The sequence below is a fragment of the Pagrus pagrus genome (assembly GCF_965226575.1).
Source record: "Pagrus pagrus genome assembly, chromosome: 11".
Classification (NCBI taxonomy): domain Eukaryota; kingdom Metazoa; phylum Chordata; class Actinopteri; order Spariformes; family Sparidae; genus Pagrus; species Pagrus pagrus.
Genome location: NC_140195.1, coordinates 25,031,228 through 25,056,545, shown reverse-complemented (window position 1 = coordinate 25,056,545; position 25,318 = coordinate 25,031,228). Strand labels below are relative to the sequence as shown.

The 25,318-nt window shown below is 42.8% G+C and overlaps 1 protein-coding gene across 7 annotated transcripts in view; it reads right to left on the bottom strand.

The window, feature by feature from the left end:
• agrn (agrin) overlaps window positions 1-25,318 on the bottom strand; it is a 276,308-nt gene that overhangs the window by 96,296 nt on the left and 154,694 nt on the right. For all 7 annotated transcript variants that reach the window (XM_084365476.1, XM_084365478.1, XM_084365477.1 and 4 more), the window contains one exon: window positions 21,525-21,740. In XM_084365476.1, coding sequence (XP_084221602.1) covers window positions 21,525-21,740 — 216 coding nt within the window. The remainder of the gene's footprint in view (window positions 1-21,524; window positions 21,741-25,318) is intronic.

Genomic DNA, 25,318 nt, shown 5'->3' with positions numbered 1-25,318 from the left:
TACAATCGCTGTCATCTCACTGCATGATACATATTTATGACTGTCATGGACAAACATGCTCTCCCTTGAGAGTGGAGCCGAGCATTGGCAGCCCTCTCATTTCCTAAGCCGGGCCACTTTTAGAATAAATATTTACCCATGTCTGATATCATCCACTCTTTTGTTACAACCGACATGAATGGGTTTAATTTAAAGATGGGGGGGGGGTGCTTATATTGAATCTAAAATTCGATGTGTGTTGTTTTACCTTTTATCTTTCGCCGTTCTGACGAAAAAAAGGCAATAAAGTGCTTCGGGTTTGTCTTTTTCTGAAAATGCAATGCAGTTCTTCAGCACGGTATGGTACTGTATCGTGTTGTTAATAAGAGACTGGAATGTGTGCAGACATATATTATGGATGTGTAAGGGCACAGGAGTGCTACGAGGAGTGCTTCTGATCAAAGGATATCCCCCCACCTCGCTCTCCTCATCTTCACGACACATCCCCCCCAACCCTCTCTCCTGCTGTCAAGTCCTTTTGAGGTACGTAAGACTCGTTAACGAAACCCCCAACCCCCTTACCCCATTTTATATTTGTTCTGTATTGAGACACCAACTTTGAAAACCGACTCTCGACCTATTTTTGTACAAAGTTACTTCAAAATGAAGCACTAGATTACAGGTCTGGCTAAGCGAGACTGATGGAAAATGAAGTGCGAAAATCATGAGCTATTGATGGTGGCTTTATGGCAGCCAACGTGGACTAGAGAGTCATTGTGACTCTTGGCCTCTAATTTCAGTCTAATCATATGAACAATGAGACACTGATGACCCGTGGGAAACAGCGCTGCAGCAATGTCCTCGTTGTACCTGCCAGAGCAGGTAAAAGGTCATGTTAAATCACAGCAGCAGCAATTCACTACACAATTTGTACTCATAAAGTAGTTTGGACTCTTGTTATGTAGCAGGCAGCACTAGTAGAAATCACCTTCAAAGCCGTACTGTTTTGATGCACCTGCTGGTGGGAAAGGGAAGAGGAGGTATGTGTCCTGACAAGAAGAAGCACCTTGTCAGAGCGCTTGTGGTTTCCAGAAAATGGTGGATGTTACGGTGGAGGCGGCAGTCATAGCTACCGAGGAGGAGGAGGAAGACGAGGGAGAAGCCTAGTGATTCTCCTCACCTGCAGAGAGAGGCCCCTGTTTGCTTTGTGACAGTAAACAGCACCCTCGCGCTTCTTGATCTCATTAAAAAATAGCCCGGGCCTTCTCTACCTCCGAGCGAAGCTGGCTTGTTGACAGGCAAAGGAGGGTGGGGGCGATAGTAAGGCACACGACAGCAAGGTAGAATAGGAAGGGGAGGTGGGGGCTCTTGATTTGAATGCTAACAGGGGCCGATTTGGATACGAAGCGCAGCCTCGATGGGGCGTTAGTGCAGATAAGCCTCCCTTCTCAGACTCAGACAAGCAGGCAAATTGCCTGGGCGAATGTGATCGGTGTAACAAGCCCACATGAAAAAAAAGAAAGAAAGAAAGAAAAAAAAACCCTAACACGCTCACCACAGCAAACTTCAGGGAGCTCTCGCTTATATTTTCTCATTATTATCATGAGAAAGGTGGCAAAAAAAAAAAAAAGAGGAGAAAGCAAGGAGCGGAAAAAGTCAGCAGAGCTGGCTTCGCTAAATTACAATGATCCTCGCTGCCAATTAGATCAGTCTCCCTCGCTGGAGTAAAGCTCAGCGAGGTTTAGACTGAGAGGATAATGAGAAAAAAAGGGAGATAAGGATACAGATAGACGGAGAGATAAAGACACAAAGTGACACCGAAGCAATGGCATTCCGGCACAAACAGGGAGAGATGACATCAGGAGAGAGGACACCCCGAAGACAGGCTGGCATTTTGGGCCCAATTAAGAGAATATGCCGTTATATATTTACATATAGGCAGACTAAATGTTTATCTACACTACAGTTTCTTAAATCCAGCTTATTTTAAAGGCATTATGAACTCCTTCCTGTCTATCACAGCTGGACCTGGACTTGATTGGATCATTTTACTGAACAATGGCTCCAATTCTCCTAATCGCCGGCAGGCAGAATTGAATGGACACACCTTCTGGAATATCTACAGGCAGCAGGTTTGCTTCACTTGAATCAGAGGGCCAGCATCGTCTGCCAGTCGAGGATGTATTGCGACTGGACTACCTGCCTGCCTCATTACACACCTTCACACAGCAGGAGTAACACATGAACGTTAGCTTTAAGGTGTGTTCAGGCAGCATATACAGTAGAGCCATTGCAAAGTGGTTTGTTCTAATACTGAAGCTTTCTGACTTAAGTTTATGAATGCACAGAGAGGTTTAGGGTTCAGCTAGCTACAGCTGACGCCTTTACAGCTAGGCCATGGATACGGACCCACGGAGCAATACCTCCGGTAGTTGTTGACAGCAGTGTAGCCAATAGGTCAAGCGAGACACAACCACAGAACAAGAGGGAAGAATGTTGCAAATGTCTGAAGACAGGTAATGTGAGCTGGTGGTAAGTTTTAAGATTTTATCCCGTCAAGGCACAGAGACAGTCACTGCAGAAGAGGTGAGAGGAGATTGGGCAGAGCTATAATGTGAGTTACACAGCGGAGTAAAACTGGAGGTCTGGAGACCAGTTTGTCCACTCTTGTAGTTGTATTGCTTAACATCCATGCAAACATGAAGGACACATGGATATATGTGGGCAGTGATATTCATATAATTTGAAACGAACATATCCATTTTCGCATGTAAAGGGAGCATAAATGAGCCTGTAGTTGCAACATAACTGGACAATTTGCAGTCGAGAACCTATATTTTTAACAAGATGTTGGGACAATTTTCAGTGTAGCAGGAAGCAAAAATCTGATCTTTTACGAACCCTAACTAAGTGGCTCTTGTACCGCAACATAACCAGAACATAAGGACAGCACTGTCACAACAAAAAGTGAAAACTGGAGGTAATAAAAAGGTACATTTGCCAGAAAGAGACTCAATATATCCGTGGGTGATAATTCATAAATTGCCAACATTGTTCTGGCAACTGGGCTGTTGAGCTTCAGATATGAAGAACTTTTGAAGGAAAAAATAAACCAAAGCTGTCGAGAATCGTCGTTTTCTGCCAACAACTCTGAAGCTCTCCTTTGTCCAAGTTTGTTTTTCCTGCCGGCACAAAAGTGTAGCATTTATCTTTAAATGTTTTAAATGCATACCTTTTCAATAAAATTGCACTTATTTGCAAAGTAGAATATGTTTGAAAAACTGTCAACAAAATAACATTTCCATTTGCTGCTGTATAATTTGGTGCAGGGCCGCTGGAGTGTTAATGGTATTTCTGTATGGTAGTTTAATTATACAAGGTTTTTATAGAGTGTATTAGTTTGACATTAAACTCGTGAAAACTGAAAAGTACTGAGTCTTCAGCGCGATGCTGAAGAGCAGCTGATGAGGGGCGATGTCTCCCTGAAAAGTGGGGCAGAGGGGTTTTGGAAGACGGGGGATTACAGTGATCCTCTCCCCTCTCATCTCACTCCCTGGCAGCCAGCAGACAGCCAGGCAGGTGGGGAGCTCTGCTGCTCTCTGATCCACTGTTTTGTGCTGTACTTTATTAATGCTTCATTAGGGACAGGGAGCTGTCAGTGCCACGCTGGCTTTACCTGATGCCCTGCCGCCACGGCACCAGGAGCAGCCCAGATGTGCGTGTTCAAATGTGCCAGTGCACGTTTACAGGCAGCCATGGAGTTCAGATAAGTCTGGAAGTCAGTTTGTGATATGTATGCATGTGAATCTGCGCATTCATGTGTGTGTGTGTGTGTGTGCGTGTGTGTGTGGAGCTTCCTGTTGTGGTGGTAGTGATAAGGGAGGGAGCAGGGGGTTGGAGCTAATCAAATGCAATGATGCGATGTGGGGGGACTTGGCAGTGTGTGTTCTAATCAAGAACCCCCCTCTATCACCAGCAGGAGGAGAAGAAGAAGAAGAGAGACAGATAGCGAAAAGGAGAGAGAGAATGTCACCGAGAGAGAGAAAAAACTGCAATGAGGGGATTGAGTTAAACTGTCGTTGAGAAAATACTGCAAGAGAGGAGAGCAGAAGAGAGAAGACACCGGCAAGAAAACATTTAGACTAGAGCTAGGGCCGATATATGTGATATGAGAAAGTAAAGAAATTCTGATATCGATATATTAGTCTGTGTTCTCTTCACAGAATATAGACATTAATACACATTTTTGCTATCATCCTTCAAGTGTGTTTATCTTGTGACAAAGGAGGCAGGATATTTCACAGTTAAACAGAAAATGTATTTCAGTTTTTGGGTTCTCTCTCAGTGATGTCATCATACAATTTTATTTTTGAGTGTTGGTGAAGGCCAAAACAAAGCTTAAAAAAAACATATCCCATTTTCAGGCCGTGCTTGTCAGAAAAATGACCTTGTACTGTAGGTCGACCCATATTTACAGTTCTTGTTAGGAGGTGACCTCTAGTGGCTGTAATAATTATTAAGGCAGCAAAGGAGGAAGTCAGGCGAAGAAGTAAAAAGAGTGAAGCCAAACTACAATATTTTCCTTAACTTGACCAGGAAGCTATCTCGCCTACACCTAAACAAACTGCCACTGCACGACGAAGGTCTGGTCACTGGCAGACTGCAAGGGTCATGTTGCTTTGGGAGTCCCATGCAATTGACCTGTTCAGTCAGTATGTAGGTAAGGGGACGTGTTGCCCATTTTGCTGATCCTTAACATTCATTCATAAACGTCTGAAATCTCATTTTACTTACTAAAGTATTTTGTGGTCATAGTATTACTTAGGGAAGAGTGAATGGCAGGTCTTTTATGTGAAAAATCTCCTGTCATATAGGAAATGATGCATTTCAAAGTAAAAGAAAAAAAGTAAGATTTGATTGACAAGTGATGCAGAGCTTGAGAAATGCCAGAAAACCGAACACTCCACAGGAAAAAAACCAAAAATAAATAAACATGTGGGTGGTTTAAATAAACAAGGGGACGAGAAAGCAAGGCAAGGCTTAAAGTTGAGAAGCAAAGAGGTGGTATGGAGAGAAGTGTGTAGAAGTGAGATAAGGGAAAGGGTCAGAATGGGAGCGCGAGGAGAGGCAGTATGGAATGGTCAGAAAATAAACAAGATTAACGGACAAGATCAATATAGACCAAGATCCAAGAACTGAATAAATATGGATGAGAATATGCAGCCAGACATCCGAACCAAGTGATGGGGAGCAGGAGGCAGGGACTGAGGGAAGGCCAGAGGATTAACAGTCCTCCACACCTCTCCAACATGCTGTCAGGACAAACACACACACACACACACACACAAACACACACACACACACACTATCCCTCCACTTTCTCTACTGCGAGGCCAATAGCTGGAAGATGATTCTCTGTGTTTGATGTAGTTCTTCAAAGAGCTCCATTGAACTGCAGCTGTTGCTCTCTTTTACACGCTTTGCTGTTTTACCCTTGAGAATGGAAAATGAAGCACAAAAAGGCCTCATCACACTCCAGTTTGCAGGCCCACACACTCAGTGAAGTGTGGGAGTGGGTGTACAGTATGTTGGATGGTGTTTGTCTGGACAGATGTGAGCCCCACATTTGGGCGACGCGAAAAGGAGGCTGAAAAACTGAAAAGGGAAAAAGGACAGGGACTTCCATTTCTGCACTTTATTTGAGATGACAATAATAATGAATAATAATGTTGAAGAAAAATAGAAATGAAATACTAAAAGGTCCTATGATTCCAAAATAGTCCATTTTGTGCCTTGGCTGTCATTTTCCAGTGGCAGGTATCTCACGCTTGAAAGATGCAGTAAAGCACAGGTGGGGTGCTGAAATGACTACACAGGGCCCATTTATTCTGCTGAGTGACAGAAAGAAGGCGAGTCGGGACTAAATCGTCTGGATGTGGCATTTATGATAAACGCACGCAGAGATGTGGGGGTCTTTGAAAGGACAGCGCACGATTTAAGTAAGAACACTTAAATTCATCAGAAAAACATCAGCAAATATCAACGCACACAATCAGAGACCACATGAAGCCTCGGGCAGTTACACTGGTAGATGTGAGAATCATGTAATCTTACATGTGATAATCTGATCTAAACATATTTTGTAAAAAACTTCAAAGGGGAAATTCAGTTTTCATCAACAGAGGTGATGATAGATGGATAGACTGATTTTATTTATGATTACCAGACTCGGAAAAATCCAAGGGTTTAAAAATGGAATTTCTGACGAACACCAACACAGTTTAAAGGAGACCTATTAGACCTAATAGTATTTTTCCGTTCCCTCAGTGTTTTATAAATGTTCTTGTGCATGTAAAAGATCTTGAAAGATAAAAAGGTCAAAGTCTGCACCAAAAGAAGCTCCTCTCTCCCACAGAAAACACTGCTCCTGAAATGCCTCGTCAGTAGTTTTCCCTTTAATTCTGTGACTCTGTGACATCACACTACGTCACTGAGTCACACATTGAAGAATCAATGCCTAGCAGCTGATTTGGCACGTAAGTATTGACTTTGCAGAGCTTCTCTGTTGTTATTAGAGATGCTGGCTCAGGCGTATGTGAGCCGACCAATCAGGGGAGACTGGGTATTCAGAAAGGGGGGCTTTAAAGAGACAGGAGCTAAAACAGAGTGTTTCAGACAGAGGGGGAAGAACTGAACAGTATGAGAAAACTGATGTGTTTTGTTTTTTTTTAAAATTTGCATAACATGTCTGCTTTCGGAAATAAAAAATAACTCCTGTATTAAACATCAGCTAAGATAATAATGTAATTGGAAATTTAATTCTGAATTAAACCAAAGGCCACTGTCATATTTAAAACCTGGCAAAAGACTGTTCCACTACATGGCACCAGCGTAAAGAAAGCAACGCCTGGCTACAATATTTACTCAGGCACTTTGCTTGAACTCAAACTGGCTGTCATGATGACGTACTTTCTGGTATAATCAATCCAGGTTTTTCAAAGGCTTCTTGTTTGTAAAAACAAAGGTGTGATGATGAAAACTGAAGAAATAATCTTGGATTGGGACTGAGGCCAGTTGTGAAGGTGCCCTCAATATCTTGCTAATGGACTCTCTGGATGATTATACATCATGTGTCAAACCATCCACACAGTTTAAACTCTGTTTATTTCAGACTTGCAATCCATATAAGCAAGCTAAAAGAGAGAAAAGATTAGCAGAAAAGGCAGAACTCTAACTGATGGACAGACTCTTTAACCTCAGAGCCTCCCTGTCACCATAATAGCCTATGGGGAAAAGTGAGTATTAACTATTGGAAAAACGTCAGTGCTTGTAACAAGAGTTGTGCCTCTTGGATTAAAGGCTGAGGCCTTTCGAACGCAGCACAGAAGATCATGGTGCCAAAATAAGCCAGAGATGTTATTAACTGCTAGTTTGTTTACCTCTTTAACGCCAGCATCACACATAATCAATAATGCACTTATGTTGTTTTAAATTGTAGAGCTCTACAGCAGGCACCCCTGGATCAAATGGAGTGAGATGAAACTCGTTAGACCCGGCTAGCAGATGTAGCATTACGGCAAACATTCACACCGCGGCTATGGTTCACTGACAAAATGTTTTTCATCACTTAAACTTCACTGAGAGCCACAGAAAGGAGAAATTACCTCTAGTATGCATAATGGTTTAAAAGCTGAATAAACTCTTGTACAAAACACCTTTAAACTCATAAACTGGCAACAAAGTGAAAACAGAAAGATGAACTTCCACCAGGGAGCGATACACAAAGAGGTACCAGTGCTCACACGGGCTAAGTGGCGCATATGTCGCAAGTATCCTTTCATTAGCTCCTGATTAACGGGAGCCTGTGGTGGTGGGGAGCCAAAATCAGCACTCATGTGCAGCGAAGCGTTGGCTAATCATACTTGGCCTTTGCCATCAACACTCGCTAATGAGCGATGGCCGCTGGGCGCAATATGTTGTGAGCTGCTACAAAGTCAGTAACAGTACGTATCGTTCCTCGACACGAACACAGGCACATCTGTGTGAAGACATACAGTATGCACAAGAAGACATAATGAGCTCAGAGGCGTGAACTCAAAGCCTGATTATTCACGCTGGTTTATCTCTTAAATGAATTAAAAACATAAATTATGTTTATTTATTCTCAAATCTCCACTTGTTTGTTGACGGGCTGCTGGAGAGTTTAACCTCTACAGGATTCTAACAACCGAGCTAAACTGAGACGGAAACATCGCTCACAGCTCATGATTTGACTATAAATGGCCAGAAGCCAAAAATGTTTGGGAACCAGTGCAAAGTCATGACTTTCACATTCTCACTGATGTTTGGAATTAGCTGAAACAACAGCAGCAACAACTACGAAAACTTCATCAACAGAAAATAACAAGAAATAATCTCTTCACTGAATACCACAGTAATGAGGGCCTGGCACCACAGATTGAGAGTTAATTTAAAAACAATGAGAGAACCAGTGGATTGTGATGTAAAACTTGTGTAAAAGGACCAACGCGCTGTTTATCGACTTCTATTTTTCTCTCTCCCACACACACACACACACGCACGCTTGCAATCAGATAAACCCCATCAAATCAGCCTCGCAATATAGGACCCTGTTTAACATGACAACAATTTAATTTGAGCTATTTTGATAAGCTTCTCTGGCGGAGACAGAATGACACTGCTGCAGGAGGAGCAGAGAGTACTGACATTTATTCAGAGCAAATAGTAGATGAAAATAACCGGGATTGATTCTCTTCTTTTTCTGCCAGGCGTTATTAACACAGGCAGGCATGAGAGTGTGTGTGGATTATTGTAATTGTGAAGAAAATTGTTATATATTGGAATAAGTAAACAAATTCATCTCAGGGAGAAATTAGGGTATATTGGTCTGTCCTCGCAATCCTCACAGAGTTCCACTGAAGTTAATGGGATTAGGGGAAACAGTAAACAAAGTGGCAGTCAGATTGTTGCCAGAGAACATAAGTCATACCATCAGCCTCGCCACTCAAGTGATCCAGACAAACAGTATAAAACTGACCTGACCCAGCATTTTAATAGTGTCTTGCTTGTGTAATTCCACGATAAGCAGGACAGTGTGACAGGACACACCACACAGAGGAGGTGTTCGGGAAATGGGCATGCTCCACCACGACAAAGAAAAGAAAGGGAAGACTCCAGAGTGGAAAAGCAATTCACTGCGAATTGTTTTGTCCAAAAATGAAGGTTCTTCAAAACAAATGAATCCAAACCACCAGGATTCAGCCGTTAAGTCTCAGGTAATGCTGTGCCGCTCTGCCACTTAAAGCACTTGAAAACAAGAGAAGTTAGAGGTTTTATAGGGTGGTGGAAGGACTTCTTCAGGGAGGAACGATTAAATCGTTTATTCTTTTAAAGGAGCGACCATTAGAATAATATTGGTCGGACTTTAAACATAATTATTATTTTATCTTTTCCAATTGGATCATTTTAAAGTTTCAATCCTTCAACTTTTCACAGAATCAAACTTAAATTTTTATTACTATTATGGACAGCTTGCACATGGGATTCACCAGAAATGAGACGTATGTGTTTCATTGTTGCTTTAATTTTACTTTACGTTATACTATTTCATTTATGTCACCACAATGATTAACAGGTAATCATTCATTCATCATTGTGGTTCACCAGTTAATCGTTTTAGATACAGTATCAAATCGGACATATCTAGTAAGTTACTGCAGATGAAAACAAAACATTTCCTACCACCTGGACTATCTGAAGGTTAGCCCTGATGTCATTTTCCAAGCGTTTTGTCAGCGGTTCAGAAATACATACTACAATGGAGGAATGGAACGAGTACAGGCAGCCACAGTGATCTGTTAGATAAAGGAGTGCCGGCAACAGGCTCCTCATTGAGGTCACCAATTGCTTGCACTGTAGCCTGCTGTCAGTCAAAGTAACTGACTTGAGAACCGTGGGGAAAACGAAGGCAAAGTAATGTGCCAATACTCTGTAATTGCCATCGGTTGTATTTATAGAAGTCATTCTTTATGATTCCTGCAGTAAAAGGAGGTTAATCACGAGGTATTCAGAGCAAATGTGGCCAGAGAAAGACCTGTCTTTTTCTCATTCACTAATTCACTACTGTACTCACTACATAATAGACAGTCAGTAGTTTACTCCTCAATTAAAAAAAAATGAGACAATTTTGAATCTTCAACATCTTTGGTTCTATATAATGCAATGTAATGGCTTGTGGGTTTGTTTTTTTTTAAAGGAGTTAGGGAAATATTCTTAATGCATCACAATTCTCTCTTGAAAGATTATGCCCCGATGCAGAAAAATCAATTACCTGAAATTTTAAACCAAATTCTGACTGAACCAGCTGGATGATAAAACATGTGCGTGCCAGGCTGCTTTGTGAGTTTTTGTTGAGGGTGGCATTTTTTAAGTATGGATGATACAGCTCATTTGTTTTAAAAGTAACAAATAGTGACACTGTATCAAAATGCATCAATAATAAGTTTTATAATCAAATCTTAGCCCACTGAATCAGAATCTAATCGAATCTGATGACAAACGGCTGCTGGGTTCCTCTCCTCCCTCTCAGTTAACCACATTCACATCCCAACCCAGGTGTTAACAGTCCCTCATTAGATAACATGAACACCAGCAGGACTCTGGGTCGTAACGACCTGGATCAATAAGCTCCGCACTGCTTCATCTTGGCTTTGACACAAGACAATACAAGCCTACAGCCCTGTGGCTGAACATCTCAACACCTGGTTTTCACTCAGGAGAAGATAAAAGGTGTGAAAGTTTGACATCTGTTTGCTCATTTAAAACCAGTAGTGGAGGGATTTACAATCAATCTCCCCAATGTAAGCCAGGGCCGTCTACCTGGCCTTCTACTGCCACAATGTGAACACAGGATTACTCGGGGGAGTGAATGCAGTCAATGGACAGTCCTTAAATAAGCAGCGAGGCAGTAGTGGTGTGGGTGTGTGTGCAACTGACGGTGCTGAGTCTAAGTGCAGTGAAGAATACAGAAACATGTAAGATATTAAAATACTTTTTTACGTCTTATGACGCAATATTGTGTTTCAGTGGTGCAAATGGAAAAATTCATTGGTTACTTCAAGACTGGCATTAGCCGAGGGGTTTGTAAAATTGTTTACAATATGGATTGTGATTGCAATTATATAGATTGTGATTTAAGTTTTTGGCAAAATCATCCACCCCTACAACTTGTTAATCAACTCAGTAGTCATTTCTATTAACCATCATTAATAAATGTTGAATTTATAGTTAATTAAACCTTAGCTGATAGTTATTTCACTGTTAACAAACAATGAAATGCTTTAAAAAACATTTTGTGTACAGTAGTTCATCTACAAACATTTGGATGGCAACTAAAAATTTGAAACTCATTTTTATAAACCTTTACAAAGTATCATACATGAAATAATATAATATAAACATTATTTTCTTTTATTATGTCTTCATTATCATTAGTATGTCAGCATGTCTTCACATAAACCCATTTAACGTATTTTTATTCTGGATTTCTTCCTTTATATAAGAACTTTTCACTGTCTACTGGTGGAGTCCGCCATTGCTGCGTGGCATTCAATGCATGTAATTTGTTACTGTTCATAATTTTATCTCATTTATGTTACACTAATACTGTGTCGTTCATCTATAAACATTATTTGGATGGCCATTATAGAGTTGCAACTGATGTTTAAACCTTTACATTTGCTTAAAGGTCCAATTTTGTAAGTAAGTTGATTTTTGAGGCTCATTCCCAACTCGTCAATACTGATGCTTTGGGATTGTAGGTCGGGCTGGCTGCCATCCCAAAGCGTCTTACAAACTGAACCTTTAATAAATGATATACGAAGCATTTCATTGTTTGTAAACAGTAATATAACTATCAACTAAAGTTAAATTAACTATCAAGGGGGGTAAACATGTTACCAACCAAGTGTCACAGACCAGGCAGCAGTTTTAGAAGGCTGAGACTGTAAGTGAATCAACTGCTGCGAATTCCAAAAAGTTTTAATGATTGCTGTACAGACGAGTCTGCTGCTTTTGTCTCTTTGTATCTCTTCACGCTGATAAAAGTTCCCTGAACAGAACTTAAAAAAAGAAAGTTTGGTTCATGTGTCTGCATTGTGTAACAGCTCCACACACACACACACACACACACATATATATATATATACCCACGTACAATAGAAACCAAGCCAATACAGTTACTCTTTAGAAATCCAGTCCTTGACAGTTGTCGCCATTCTTGTTCCGCACAAATAAAATAAAATATCCACTATTGTCTGCTGAGCTGGTAGTTATCCTCATATTTTCAACACCACTCTGCTTTTATTTTCACTCCTTTCCATCTCTCCCAAAGTATACACAGGGAAAATAACGAATAACGATGTATTATTCAGGAGATGCCAAATACATAAATACATTAAAAAGTCTCAAAACACAACTCCTTGTCTGATATTAAGCAGGTGTGTGTGTGTGGATATTGATGCGCATGCTTGTGTGCATATAATGGCTGTTTTGCCTGCAGGTTTTAGAGAGGTGAGCGCAGGAGAGAGAGAGCGAGAGATGAAGAAGACAGGATTTGTCTTACAAGTATCAGTGGTCGCAGATGAGTGGAACGGAGAGTAAAGATGGAGCGAGGATTCCAGCAAAGCCTATTATCATGTCTTGTGTGTGTGTGTGTGTGTGTGTGTGTGTGTGTGTGTGTGTGTGAAGGACAATAACAAGAATGTATATGTTTCAATCTATCTGTTTGTGAAATGTCTACGATGCCTGTTTATTTCACTAAGTACGCCTGCGTGTGTATGTCTGTACATCCATAGGGGTATAAATACTGTATCAGTACAAACACACACACACAGACACACAAACACACAGGCACACAGTTGGGCTGTCAGGTTCTGCATGTTATGGTTATGAATACCAAGCAAGAGTCAATGCCCCAGGGAAATGAAAGCACGAAAACCGAGTTATTTACAATGACCTCTCGCCCTGTGTGTGTGTGAGTGTGTGTGTGCACATAAATGTGTTCAGCAATCACCCTGGAGAAATTTGATTACTCTCTTCGTTTGTTTGTGTGTGTGTGTGTGTGTGGTGTGTGTGTGTGCATTACTACTGATGAGGGTGGTGGAAAGACACAAAAAAAGATTTTGTCTCAAAATCTTACAGAGGCAAATTGAAGAGAATGGAGGGAGTGGAGGGAAGAGAGAGGGAGTGGAGGAGAGAGAAAGAAGTGAGAAGTGGGGGGAGCGTGACGGAGATATTTTTGGCCGGCCTAACAGCGCGCAAATAAAGGAGAGGTGAAATGAGAGAGACTTGACGAAGAATAGACTCGAAAAAGAGGGAGGGCGAGGGGAAAAACACGAAGGCAGAAAATGAGCGAGGAAAAAAAAAATGAAGCTGAAAAGAAGAAGAGGAGGGAGTGAGGAAGGGAAGGAGAAAAAGGGAAGACAGAAATTGGGAAAGGGGAAGATTGGTGGAAGATTGGAAATGGAAAGAGAGGAAGGAAAGGAGGGCAGAAGGAAGAAAGGGAGAAAAAAAAAGGAAGAAAGTATTTGCAGAGGCAGAGATAAATAATCGTCAGTTAGACTGTGCAGAACACTGTTATCTGCTCTGGCAAAGCCAAAAGTCATCTCCACCATCTACAGCTATTACCACCAGCCCATTGTCAGTGGGGGCAACCGGGCGTGTCACCGGGGTAACAATAGAGATCGTCGGAGCATGAGCAGAAAAGAGAGGAAAAGGAAGAAGTGGAAGGGGAAAGTAAAGGAGAAATAAAGCAGGTTGGCTTTCATCCCCAGCTCTGCTCCAGAATGAGGTTTTTGCTTGCAGGAGATTTCCTGAAACCCTCCCTCCCTGCCGGCTTTGGGTCCTATGAGGGGATAAATCAGGGCTTTACCCGGCCCGGCCCAGACACCTTAACAACCAGTCAGACCAGCTAAAAACAAAAGACAAAAAGTACAGCTGGGGTAACAAGCTCAGGCCAGAGGCGGTTTTAACTTCTCTGGGCAAAAGCTTTCTTTCAACAATAGTTCAGAAAAGAAAAGACTGATAAATAACAGGATAAAAGTTATTCATTACAGAGTGTAGTGAGAAACAGAGGGAACACACCTCACACAGCTAAATGGAAAATTAAAGGAACAATCCACATAAACTGGTAAGGTGCCTTGTGATTCATCATTTTCATACACATCAAAGTTGAGCTGCACTGACCCAAACCCGGGCAGTTTATCAAACCTGTGTTCATTATTTGCCTATATACTTTGATATGTCATCACACATCACCACCCTGGTACAAGAAGTACAGAAAAGTCTCTACCTCCTACGGAAGGCTAAATTCCGGAGCCAGATTCTGGTCAACAGAGGAGCAATAGAAAGCATCCGGACAGGAAACATCACACCGGCAGGAAGGCTCTACAGCGGGTGATTAAAACTGCCCAGAAGATCACTGGGACCCATCTACAGAGCATCAGTGACATCCTTCTGGCTCTGTGCAGACATGTCACTGCACAGAGCCAGAAGGATGCTAAAAGACAACACCCACACCAGCCACAGTGTGTTCACCCTGCTGATATCTGGCAAAAGATAGCAGGGTGATATCCATACCACCAGACTACGGAGCAGCTTCACTCCTCAGGCTGTGAGACTCCTCGATTCTTTATCAACACCCCTTTTTATAAAAAAGATGTGTTTTTTGATAATTGTGTTTTAAAAAGTAAATTCACCTCGTACCATGTATATTATTAAATTTCTGAGTCTAATGAAAGACGAGTAGCGGACGTCAGACATCAGCACCTGTCCTGTCCTCGCCTCCAAAATCTCAAAAGTCAATTTTACAAGTGATTAAGTGCAATGCAGTTGCGACCGTCAAGGGTCAAGCTTGTGCTCTTCACAGTCCTGTGCTCGCTGGATCGTATTTGTGACTAATTGGGTTTTGTGATGACTCGAACTCAACAGGGAAGCTCCATTTCTGGCTCTCCTCATCAGTCCATTGTCTGTTTTTCAGTGCAGCTGACGCAACTTCTCCTTCCTGCGCATACTGACTTGAACGTCAATGACCATGGCAACGGCAGACGCTTCACAGCCCTTAGGCCAGCTCTAATATATGGTATCATTATATTCTGTATGTCTGCAAGTATATCTAAACAGAGTCAAAAAATAAGGACTACCAAATGAGGAAAAATGTGCTTCAGCGAACACACTGAGGACAAAACGTAACAGTTGCTGGGATTACATTTACTTTGTGTCGCCAGGACACAAGGTTTTGCATCTTGTCTCTCACATGTTGTAAAGTTTAGATTACTACGAACAGGCTAGGGTTTCTTTTCCTTTTGCTTATTCCAGAGTTATTCCAGTTGTCCCACAGTTACCTGGGGATAGCTACCACAAAAAACAATGACTACTATTGTTTCGCTTGCGTAATGGCAGACTCACTTCCTTTGTGCCGTATCTCAACCGTTGTTTTCGTCGCGCGTGGTGTCATTTTTCTGCAGCCATTACACTCCGCAATCAGTATTTACTTCAGAATGATGAATTGAAAGAAAAAGGTTCTCTATTTCCAGTTTAACGAAGACCAAAATCTTTCCAAACATTCTTTTAGGTTTTCAAAACATATTACAGATTTGTTGTTTATACATATATGCTCAAGCTCACAGGAAATGTAATCTTTCCAGCTTTGTGTTTGCTTTGAAACGTATTAAGAAATGACAGGTTTGATCCATTCAGGCAATAAATGCAGAAAATGAATGCAACTGCATCCAATCACTGCAAAGCTCTGAAATGTTCAATACAGATTACAACTGAATACTCGTGGCTGCATCACATACTTTTACTTTAAGATGGAGAGGTTCACATCCTCCTTGTATCGGCTCTGACTGCCTGCAGTATGTTAGAGCAGACAGAGCAGCAGGTGTAGAGTACTGATGCCTTTCTCCTTTCACTGTGAGGACACAGGAGTGTGTCGGTGCCGGAGAGATAATGCCCTCTCTAAAGCACAGATAGAGAGAGAGAGAGAGAGAGAGAGAGAGAGAGAGAGAGAGTGGAGAGTGGACTGATAGAGTAGGAGGCAGCGGGCCGTGCTGACAGCCAACTCTCAAGAACACACACTCACATGCACATGCACACACACAAAATCAATCTCCATTGATCACTCTCTCGAACCCTAGTCACCTCGCTCACACACACTCACTCCACTTTTTTTGCATTACTTGTTGCAGTCCTTCAAGAAGAGAAAGAAAAAAGTGAAAAAAAGAATGAAAACTCCATGTTCCACTAGAGTGGCCACACAAGATGAGTTCTGCAGCACTTCTGTGGCTCTCTCTGGGAGAGGGAGTGTATTTACCACTTTGCTCCAAGTTCAATATTAGGAGAGCCAACATGGTGCACGTTCCCTAGCTGATTGTAGCGTGTGCATGCCCATACACACATGAATACACACACACACACACACACGCACACACACACACACATACCCACAGCTGCCCAAATGTCTCTTGTCTCTTTGAACCAGAAAATGCTTCTGCTGGCTGTTTCCCTCTCTCTCTCTCTCTGTGCCTCTGAGTTCTATCTTTTCTTAACTGACCACTTTTTCCTCCTCGCCTTGTGTTGTTATCAGGGACTCCTGCTGGGCCAATTTAAGCGTGGCTTCTCCTTTTAATTTCCATAATATCAGAGGCCATTATCTGCTCACCGCCTGGCTGCTTGACCGCCGGTAAACTGACCTCGCCCATCCTAAATCATCCGTCTAGAACAAAGGGAAGATAATGAAGAAGCTGGTCTGAACCATTAGGGGCCGGGTTATATGAATATTAGAGCAGAGCACTGGGGGCAACTAAGTGCCCACGCCTTAACAACGTGTGGGTCGTTTTTGCCTGGCCTCACAGGGAGACTTACACTGTTACCTTGGCACTTAACAGTTGTAATAGCCAGGTCAGTGTTATGAGTCAGGTGCTAAATGAATGTGGTCAAATGGGATTTTTATACTGTTGTGCCAAAATGAGCGAAGCTGAGCTGTGCCGCCAGGACAATGGGAACATATGGGCATCTGTCACCATGGGGTGACTGGGAACAAGACAACATGTCTGACAAAGTCTTGGTCCCACAATGCACAGGAAGACTGTGTTGACATAACCACGGTAAGTAAAGTAGAACAAAGGTGTGTCAGGAAGTTGATCCGTAAACTGTTTGTGTCCTAATTTTTCTGTGTATCTTCCATGTCTAACCTGGGGGCTTGTTTAAAACCTGTCCATCATGTGACCGCTCATGCTTCATTCAACTTTGTTTGAGCAAAGATGCCAAATCTCAACAATTTACTTGGTGAGCACAATGGTATCACCGATATGAACAATGGCCAGAACTATGACAATACTGTAAGACCTAGGTTGTATAAAACTGACATTTTCCATTAAAATAGGCAGATAAAGGATTGTGAATATTCTATTGAATTACCACAGAATTACCACAAAGCTTGGCTGAACATTAGCCACTATAAGTTGCTGGTCATACCAGACAAAGTAAGCCTGTATTGTAGCAGTCAAACCCTTGAGTGTGTTGAAGAGAGCAAGGGTGTAATTTAAAAATTAAGCTTTTGATTTGTGTTGCCTGGTACACACTAGCAGAGCTGCAAATCTTAACTGATTTTACAAAAGTGCAATACCACAGACATAATGACAGATTTGTAATATTTAAATTGTATGAGTGCACACTGCACATGATTCAGTCACTTGGCGTTTATCCTAAACGATTTCAAAGTGGCAAATCCAGGGACTTGGCTTAAACATTTTGCAGCACGAGCTGGAGATGAGTAACAACATTTGGTTGGTGATGCTTCCCCATATTTCTGGTGAGGCCACTCTTATTGGCTAGTGTGAGTTTCGAATCAACAGAGAGGCAAAGTCTCTCCCCTTCTGCTTTCCTTCATGGGACTTTATTTCAGAAAAAATACGCATGGTGGTTAATGACAAGACACAAATGTTTGTCGGTTTAAAATTTAATTCTGCAAGTCAATAAAGTCGCATTTCGTTGTATAGATGTACCATTTAGTTCTGTACAAAATGGCTCAGTATACGTTAACACCAACATAGCTGTAACCTCGGGAGAGAAAAAGTATGAAAAAAGGTGAAAATCACAGCAAGTCTAGTCAAAATTTCTAGTCGAAATGGGAACACCAATGTGATTGTCAGAGGGGCGCATCAGACCCAGAACCGGCCCAATTATCCTCTAGTCTGGGACCAATTTAAGAGGAAGAATGTTTTATTCCTCCTTTTTAAAAGTTACAGTCCCAAACTTTAAGCACTTTAGTACCTTAGCACTTGAGTACGCACCAACATGCCCGTATTGGGAAATGTAGAGATTGCAACCTCCTACAGATGTCAGGGACCTGCCGGCTGATACTCCCTTCCTGTTTGCTAAAACATACCCTGAGCCACAGACTTGTATTTACTGCTAACATCATGCTCCATGCAACTCCAGTCCCTTTAAAAAAGAGGATAATCTGTGAGGAAAAAAACTTCTTTTGTGGCTGCACTCCCGAGTGCCAGATAAGACTCCCGAGTTGATTTGAATTGGACATGACGGCTTCTCAGAACGGTAGCCAATTCACTTACCCCAATGAAAACCCGCCATTCAAATCGAATGAGTCAAACGAGGCTTTGCACAAAAGCACCAATCCAACCACCCACACTATTCTTAAAGTTAAAAGCTCTCCCGTTCGCTCAGCTCTCCCTCCCTCCTTCCCACTTTTGCTTCTCTCTTCCTCCATCAGCCCTGACAACTCCATAATCTAAGCAAGAGTGACCTGTCCAGACCCTCTGTACCGGCTGGATTTATTGGAGGCAGAAAGAGAATGAGAACCTGTCACTCTGCCTCCCCTGACCTCCTAACACCTTCTCTCACGTTCGCATGCACACATCCTGGCAGACATGCACATATACCATCCTGCACTCTGGTATATATATATATATACCTCTACCGACAGTACAATACAAACATACTTCAATTCAGCTACAAACAAACTTAAAACCGTCTTTGATTGGTTTTTTGGATTTCATCCAGCTATATGACTACTTCCTTTGATTCTTGGGTCTCATCCTCACCCTTCTGAATACTGTCCATTGAACATAATATGTTTGCTTTGTGTGGTACCTTTAACAAGCCTGTTGCAATAAAAGCAACGGTCAATAAACTTACAGATTGGCACATAGTTGAAGGTAACGGCTGGTTCACTGCAACGCACAGTGCAACAGAAACTATATAGCACTGGTAGAAAGAAGATGGCAGAATTTCTAGAAAAGGGAATTTAAGGACACTTTCCACAAGAGCGGTTGTCATTTGTCAGTTGTCAGTTTCAAAGATAGTGGAGTTATGGAATCCTTCATTGTTTACCTTCTTACATGTACATAAAGGCAGCAGAGCTATCGGGAAAGACACTAGTGTCTGGAATTTATCCATATTGGATACCATGTTCAATACCATGGGGAAAAATAGACACAACTTTGAGGGCAAATGTTTTAGATTTAGAGCTGTTCTACTGGCAACGGAAGAGTAAAAAACAGCTTGTGACTCTCCGATGCAGATGTGACGCGATAAGAGCCAAAGTCCCTGTTCTGGTGGCGAGCATGTAGTTATTATCAGCAATACTATCATTAGCATCATCATCATTATTATTTTGTTTTTTTTTACTTTATTTTTTTGCTAGTCACTGCCTGCTGTTGTTGCCAGTGGTAATTACGGTGCTTTTGATGGCCTTAGCCCTCCATAAACCATCATTACAGCACTCACGCTACTTTCTCTCCCTGGATTTGATCCACTCATGTATTCTGTTCACCCATTCACTCACTCGATCACTCACTGCATCCCCCCCGTTCTCTAAATGTTTCACAGCTCATTCCTTTTTCAACATGTCTCCTCCCTCCTTCCCTCTCCTGATGCTTCTCCACTGTACTCTCTGTTCCCCCTGTCCTCTCCTTGTCCTTTATATCTCTTTATTTCCTCTCTGCCAGTGGTGAGCAGTCACCAAGCTTGTTATTACTGCCAGGTCCAAGCCGGCACTGTAATCAGACCCCTGGAATTAGCAGCGGGCCCACACTGGCAGGCAGGCGCACCGCTGACAAAACACTATAGTTATTATTGAGGCTGCTGCAATGTTGCAGCTTTGGCAGGAATCTGCTGCTCCCCTCAGAGCCCTGGATCTTGATGGGCTTTGCTGAGGAGAAGCAATGAGAGGTAAAGCAGGAACACAGGCACCCACCAGGGGCTAAAGGATGAAATAGACACTGCATGGCCACCAATGGGAGCACTGAGTGGCACACTTTGTTTTTGTGAGGGTGCAGGTGGCGCTTAAGCACTGGGAGCGTAGCCATATTGGAAAGACAATAGACTGGGCATAATGGGGACGTGTTTTAGTATTGGGGATAAAGATAGGAAGGCAAAGCCTGTTGTATTAGGACAGGCTGTAATAGAAATCCGTTTACTTGACAATAACAAGCAATTTAGCGTCACTCGGAGGCCTGCAGCTTTGTGTTTGGCTGATTTTGTCCTAACATCCCACATCCTGTGTCTATTATTTCATCAGAAACCTCCAAATTTGCCACGCTTTAAGCAGTTTATTCACCTATACTTTTAAATTCAACTCTCACAGAGGTTTATGATGTCAGGCTGCGGTCAGATTGCTTTCTGAAATATCTTAGATTCAGTGGACTTCTGGGATCGACTTTTCTGGATCAAAGGCGCCAATCTGATCTCTCAAGATGTTCAGACCCTGTATATACTAATGGTAACACTTCAAAAAACACGCGCTGACATCAAAAATTCTGGTAATGCCAGAGGTCTTTGAAGACTGATATCAATCCGTCTCCTTTGGAGTGTGATGATCTCATTAATACAGAACAGTCTGCTCAACCTCCATTGTCTTTAAATGCACAACTTTTGTCCTTTTGGACAAATGAGCATACATAGGGTTTGAATGTCAAACTTTAAATTGGCTTTTCCTTCCCATCGTATCAAGTAATTAAATCTCATATTTGCATTCATGCAAATTATTGGACACGATGAGGCAGAAAAAGGCAGATGACTCAGGGAAAAGTTAGGGGAAATTTTAAAAATTCTGTTTGGTTTTTGTTATGAGACAACGTCGATACGCTTTAGCCACGTTTTACCGAGCCAAACTGTGATGACATGCATTACTCGTACTTCCCCACAGCAGGGGATACCTGTGCTGAGCTGCGCCTCTGTGGTTCTGCTCGGCGGCAGGGCAACCACGTCTAGTGAGAAAGCTCTGTTCAGCTCTCAGTTTGTAGCTTTCATCTGGATTTCTTTTACTGCCTCGGCTGCTCGTGGCTGTTCACTGCACACTGAAGAAGCATGGATTCATCTCAAACAACTTACCGTTTGTTTCAAAAAGAGCAATTTTCAGACTCAAAAAAACGGGACCTGGTGTTAAAATAGATATTCTGCCAGAGGGGTTGGTTAGCTGGTAGGCAGGTGGTGTTACTTACAGCAGGGTCCCTTGCGCAGCACCTTGATGCGTCGCTGTGTGTTGCACTGGGCTTTCTCCAGCTCGCACTCGTTGGAGTAGGTGGACGAATCCGAGCCGCAAACAGGCGCCACCAAGGACGGACAATCCACTCTCTTGCAGACACACTCAGCCTTGGCCGGGTCAGTCGGGTCACGCTCACATACAGCGCCGAAGCCACACAGCATCCCTCTGCAGCCTGCCAGACAGGAAGAAAAAAAAAAAGTGGAGGTGTTAGGACTGATATAAGAACAGCGGATCAGACTGTTCCTTTATATCACCACTTCAAGGTCAGCTCCAGCAGCTCTAAGCTGTCTGACTCTGACCACAAACCTGCACAATGCATATGCAATTTAACACTTTAATGAGCTAAAGCTAATTTGTTTTCAGAGAAGTTCTCATGAGTGAATGCAAAGAAAGTATAAGTCTTAAAATCAGACAGGCACGTCTGAGCAGACTCGTCTCAATAAGCGTCGGCACAGTTCAGCAACACAACTGCATCAGGGATTAAATGTGATCCTGGCGTAAAGCAAACAGATGCTCTCAATTCATTCAGGGAGAATCTGTCCACCCATGCAGTGCAAGCACAGTGTGTTGCTGGGCGTGCTGAGCCCTATTGCAGAATTCGGAAAAAGCTCTGGGGTTAAAAATTTGAAAAAGTCAGCAACAACATCCAAATCGATCTACAGGCAGCAGGCTCGTGGACACATTTCATTTTCATCCCAGTCTTTGAGACATCAACGATCCACCATGGAATACAAGGAGGGGGCGTAAATGAAGACAAACCAAGGCTAGCCACACACTTCAAGTCAAGCCACGACGACTGCTGAGACCTTGATCCTAAAACTTCCCACTGACTGCTCAGCTTTGATCAAGTGTGAAACAGGGAGTACCTGTGAGCGTGTGCGCCCGTGTTGTGTGTACACAACACCAACTTAGAAAGTAATTGACCCGTGTTGTGGCAGCTACAGCTGCTGTGGCTCTGCGCCCACTTTGAGGGCTGTTTGGCAGCCAGCTGGCGTGACGTCCTTGCCTCAGTCCTGGGAGGGGGGTTAAAAGAGATGCCAGGCTCTCACAGGTAGCCAACCTGATCGTAAATCAATGGACGAAAAACACATTTTAAAAAAAGTCCACTCGAAAAAGTCCTCTTGGTTGGAGGGGCGAACAAGCAGTGTCACTGCCGAGGATATACATGTCACACACTCACACACACAACACGTGCACATACACAGCTATTTCTTATCACTGGCTCCCAGGCCAGGACTAAACGCAACGCGGCATGTCCACTTGGACTCACTGGCAGATGGCTTTTGGGCTACTGGATAGACAGACACTCTGATAGACACACACACGCATACACACACTCTCTTTGTGTGCAGCATAGACAACTGGTCCAGCATCTGCCCAAGGCATCTCATTCTGTCTCTCTCCTCGCACCGAAGCACAGTGTGTGAGTGTGACTGTGTATGTGTGTGTGACTGTGTGTGTTTGTGTGTGTGTGTGTGTGGAGTGACAGGCGAGGAGGCTGTTTTTGACTTGCCCACTGTTCCCTGTGGGAGAGCGCCTGACAGCTACCTGAGCTCACTCTCTTTTGTACCAGGGGAAAAAGAAGTGTGTGAGTGTGTTTGCGTGTGTGCGCGAAGCTATCCATGAATGCATCTGTATTCCTGACAGCGTGCGTGTGTCTGAGAGGTGTAGGCATTAGGTGTCTCACACACACACACACACGCACACACGGAGCCAGGTGCTTGCATGAAGGCCTTGTCATGACTGGCCCACTGGTCCGCCATCACTTCACACCACCATGCGCCGCGAGTGTGTGTGTCTGTGTGTTTGTACGTGTGAGTGTCAGCGGGTGGCTCGGAAGCGAAGCCATGCGAGCAGAGTGACAAGAGGTGAAATTCAATCGAACTGTGTCAGATGTGTACAAGAGAGAGGGAGGGTGCTGGTATGACAGGGGGGAAAAACTCCACAAGAGACCGAGGTTGCAGGGGAAACAGTGGTCTGGTTTTAAATGTGTCACCTGTTTCTTAACAACATACATAACAGACATAAAGGGGTATTGTTAATAATGTTATTAAAATGACTCACAAAAAATACATGCTGTAAACACTGACAGCGAACACACCACCTGGAGAGAAAACAAATCCAGAATGCCAGCAGTGGTTTGTAACCACATCTCTTCTGAGATGTTTCCCTATAAGAAAATCTCACTCTAGCCTCGAGCTTAGCCGACTGACAAAAGACTGACACCAGAGCTGAGGGTTCTGTCAAAGTGAAGGTATCAAGTGCAGGCTGTGGGCCGAGTATACAAAGTGCATACTTATGTACTGGGACTTATTTCTGCGAGATATCCTCCTGGTACTCGAGAAAAGATACATCTGACACATCCGGTTTATCTAGACGAGACAGAAAGCCGCGGTGGTTAATATGAATGCTGTTATTTGCCCTGGCTGAAAGCAAAATTACACCATGGACCATGGAAGTTTGTCAACAATATATTTGAGAAACACTGCCTTGGTTTGATTGACAGAAGATCTCTGGGAGTGCAGAAACAATAATAAAAACAGTGGGGCTCTGGTGGACATGTCCCGGAGACAGATAGGTATTATTTTACAAAGGCAACAGCTGTGATAGAATGTATTCGGCAGGAAGCCAAAACTTTTCCTTCGAGAGTGGTGCTGTTTGTCCTACTACTGCATGAAATAAAATAAACAGTCGGCCATTAAACATGTAGGCTGGTCATTTATACATTGTGTCCACAAGCTGATGTTGTTGTTGTCTTGTCGTGTCCTTCATGCTGCTCATCCTTTTGACCTTGTCTTGGCTTGGTCTCACTTGTAAAAGAGATTTTTATGTCGATGTGACTTGATAAAGGATATATCAATAAAGCCGAGAAGCCTTCCTAGCAGAGCTAACAGAGCTAGCCTACCACACAGCCTCAGAGTCTGTGTTTTTGTCTTTGTGACACACTTTATCCAATGTCGGGGATGCTGACATGATGGGGTAAAGGTAGTGGTTCTTGAAAATTTCGCATGCCAGACAGATGACCTGTTCATTTTACAGTGGAAGCAGTTAGCATAGTTGGAATAGTCGATGAAACAAGCTAAGAAAGATAAATGCTAAAACCTTTACCTCTGACTCAGGACCAGCTCCTGTGAATGACTTTGACTCTTTGATGTATTAAAAACTGAAAGTGTCAAACATGGTGGCCAACGGCATAAACAAAGGCCGCTTGTCAAAGCATTAGCATTAGCATTAGCCTAGTGCATTCCTCTGGTTGCCACCTGGCAAATTGCTCTGATGTAGATTTTTAACAAAATGCATTGTTTTTAGTTTTAGCTAGCTTAAATGAAATGGCAACTAAGTGTATGTCACATAATGGTTTAAGTTTAAATGTATATAAGCTAATTCCTAGAAAATGTTGTGCTTAGCCTTACAGACGCATCAACATATTTTTTAGGTTCCAGGCTGCCCAGTACAGGAAACAGTGCAGCAGCACTGACAGGGCTTGCTTTACCCACAATGGTTTATGGCTAGCATGTAGGCCCAAGTCCTACCACCTCCTAAATTACAATAAACCAATGAAGATCAGGGATTTTACATGCACATTAGCATTTATTGGGTAACACTGATCTTTAAGTGCTGAGTGTCCCTTCCACGATTCCAGTTTAAAGAACCGCTCCAGCATTCAGACAATGAGTTTATTTTTCTTTTCTCGCAGATCCTGTTATGTTACGATCCTGTATATATACACTAGAGCCACTTTGGTGGGGT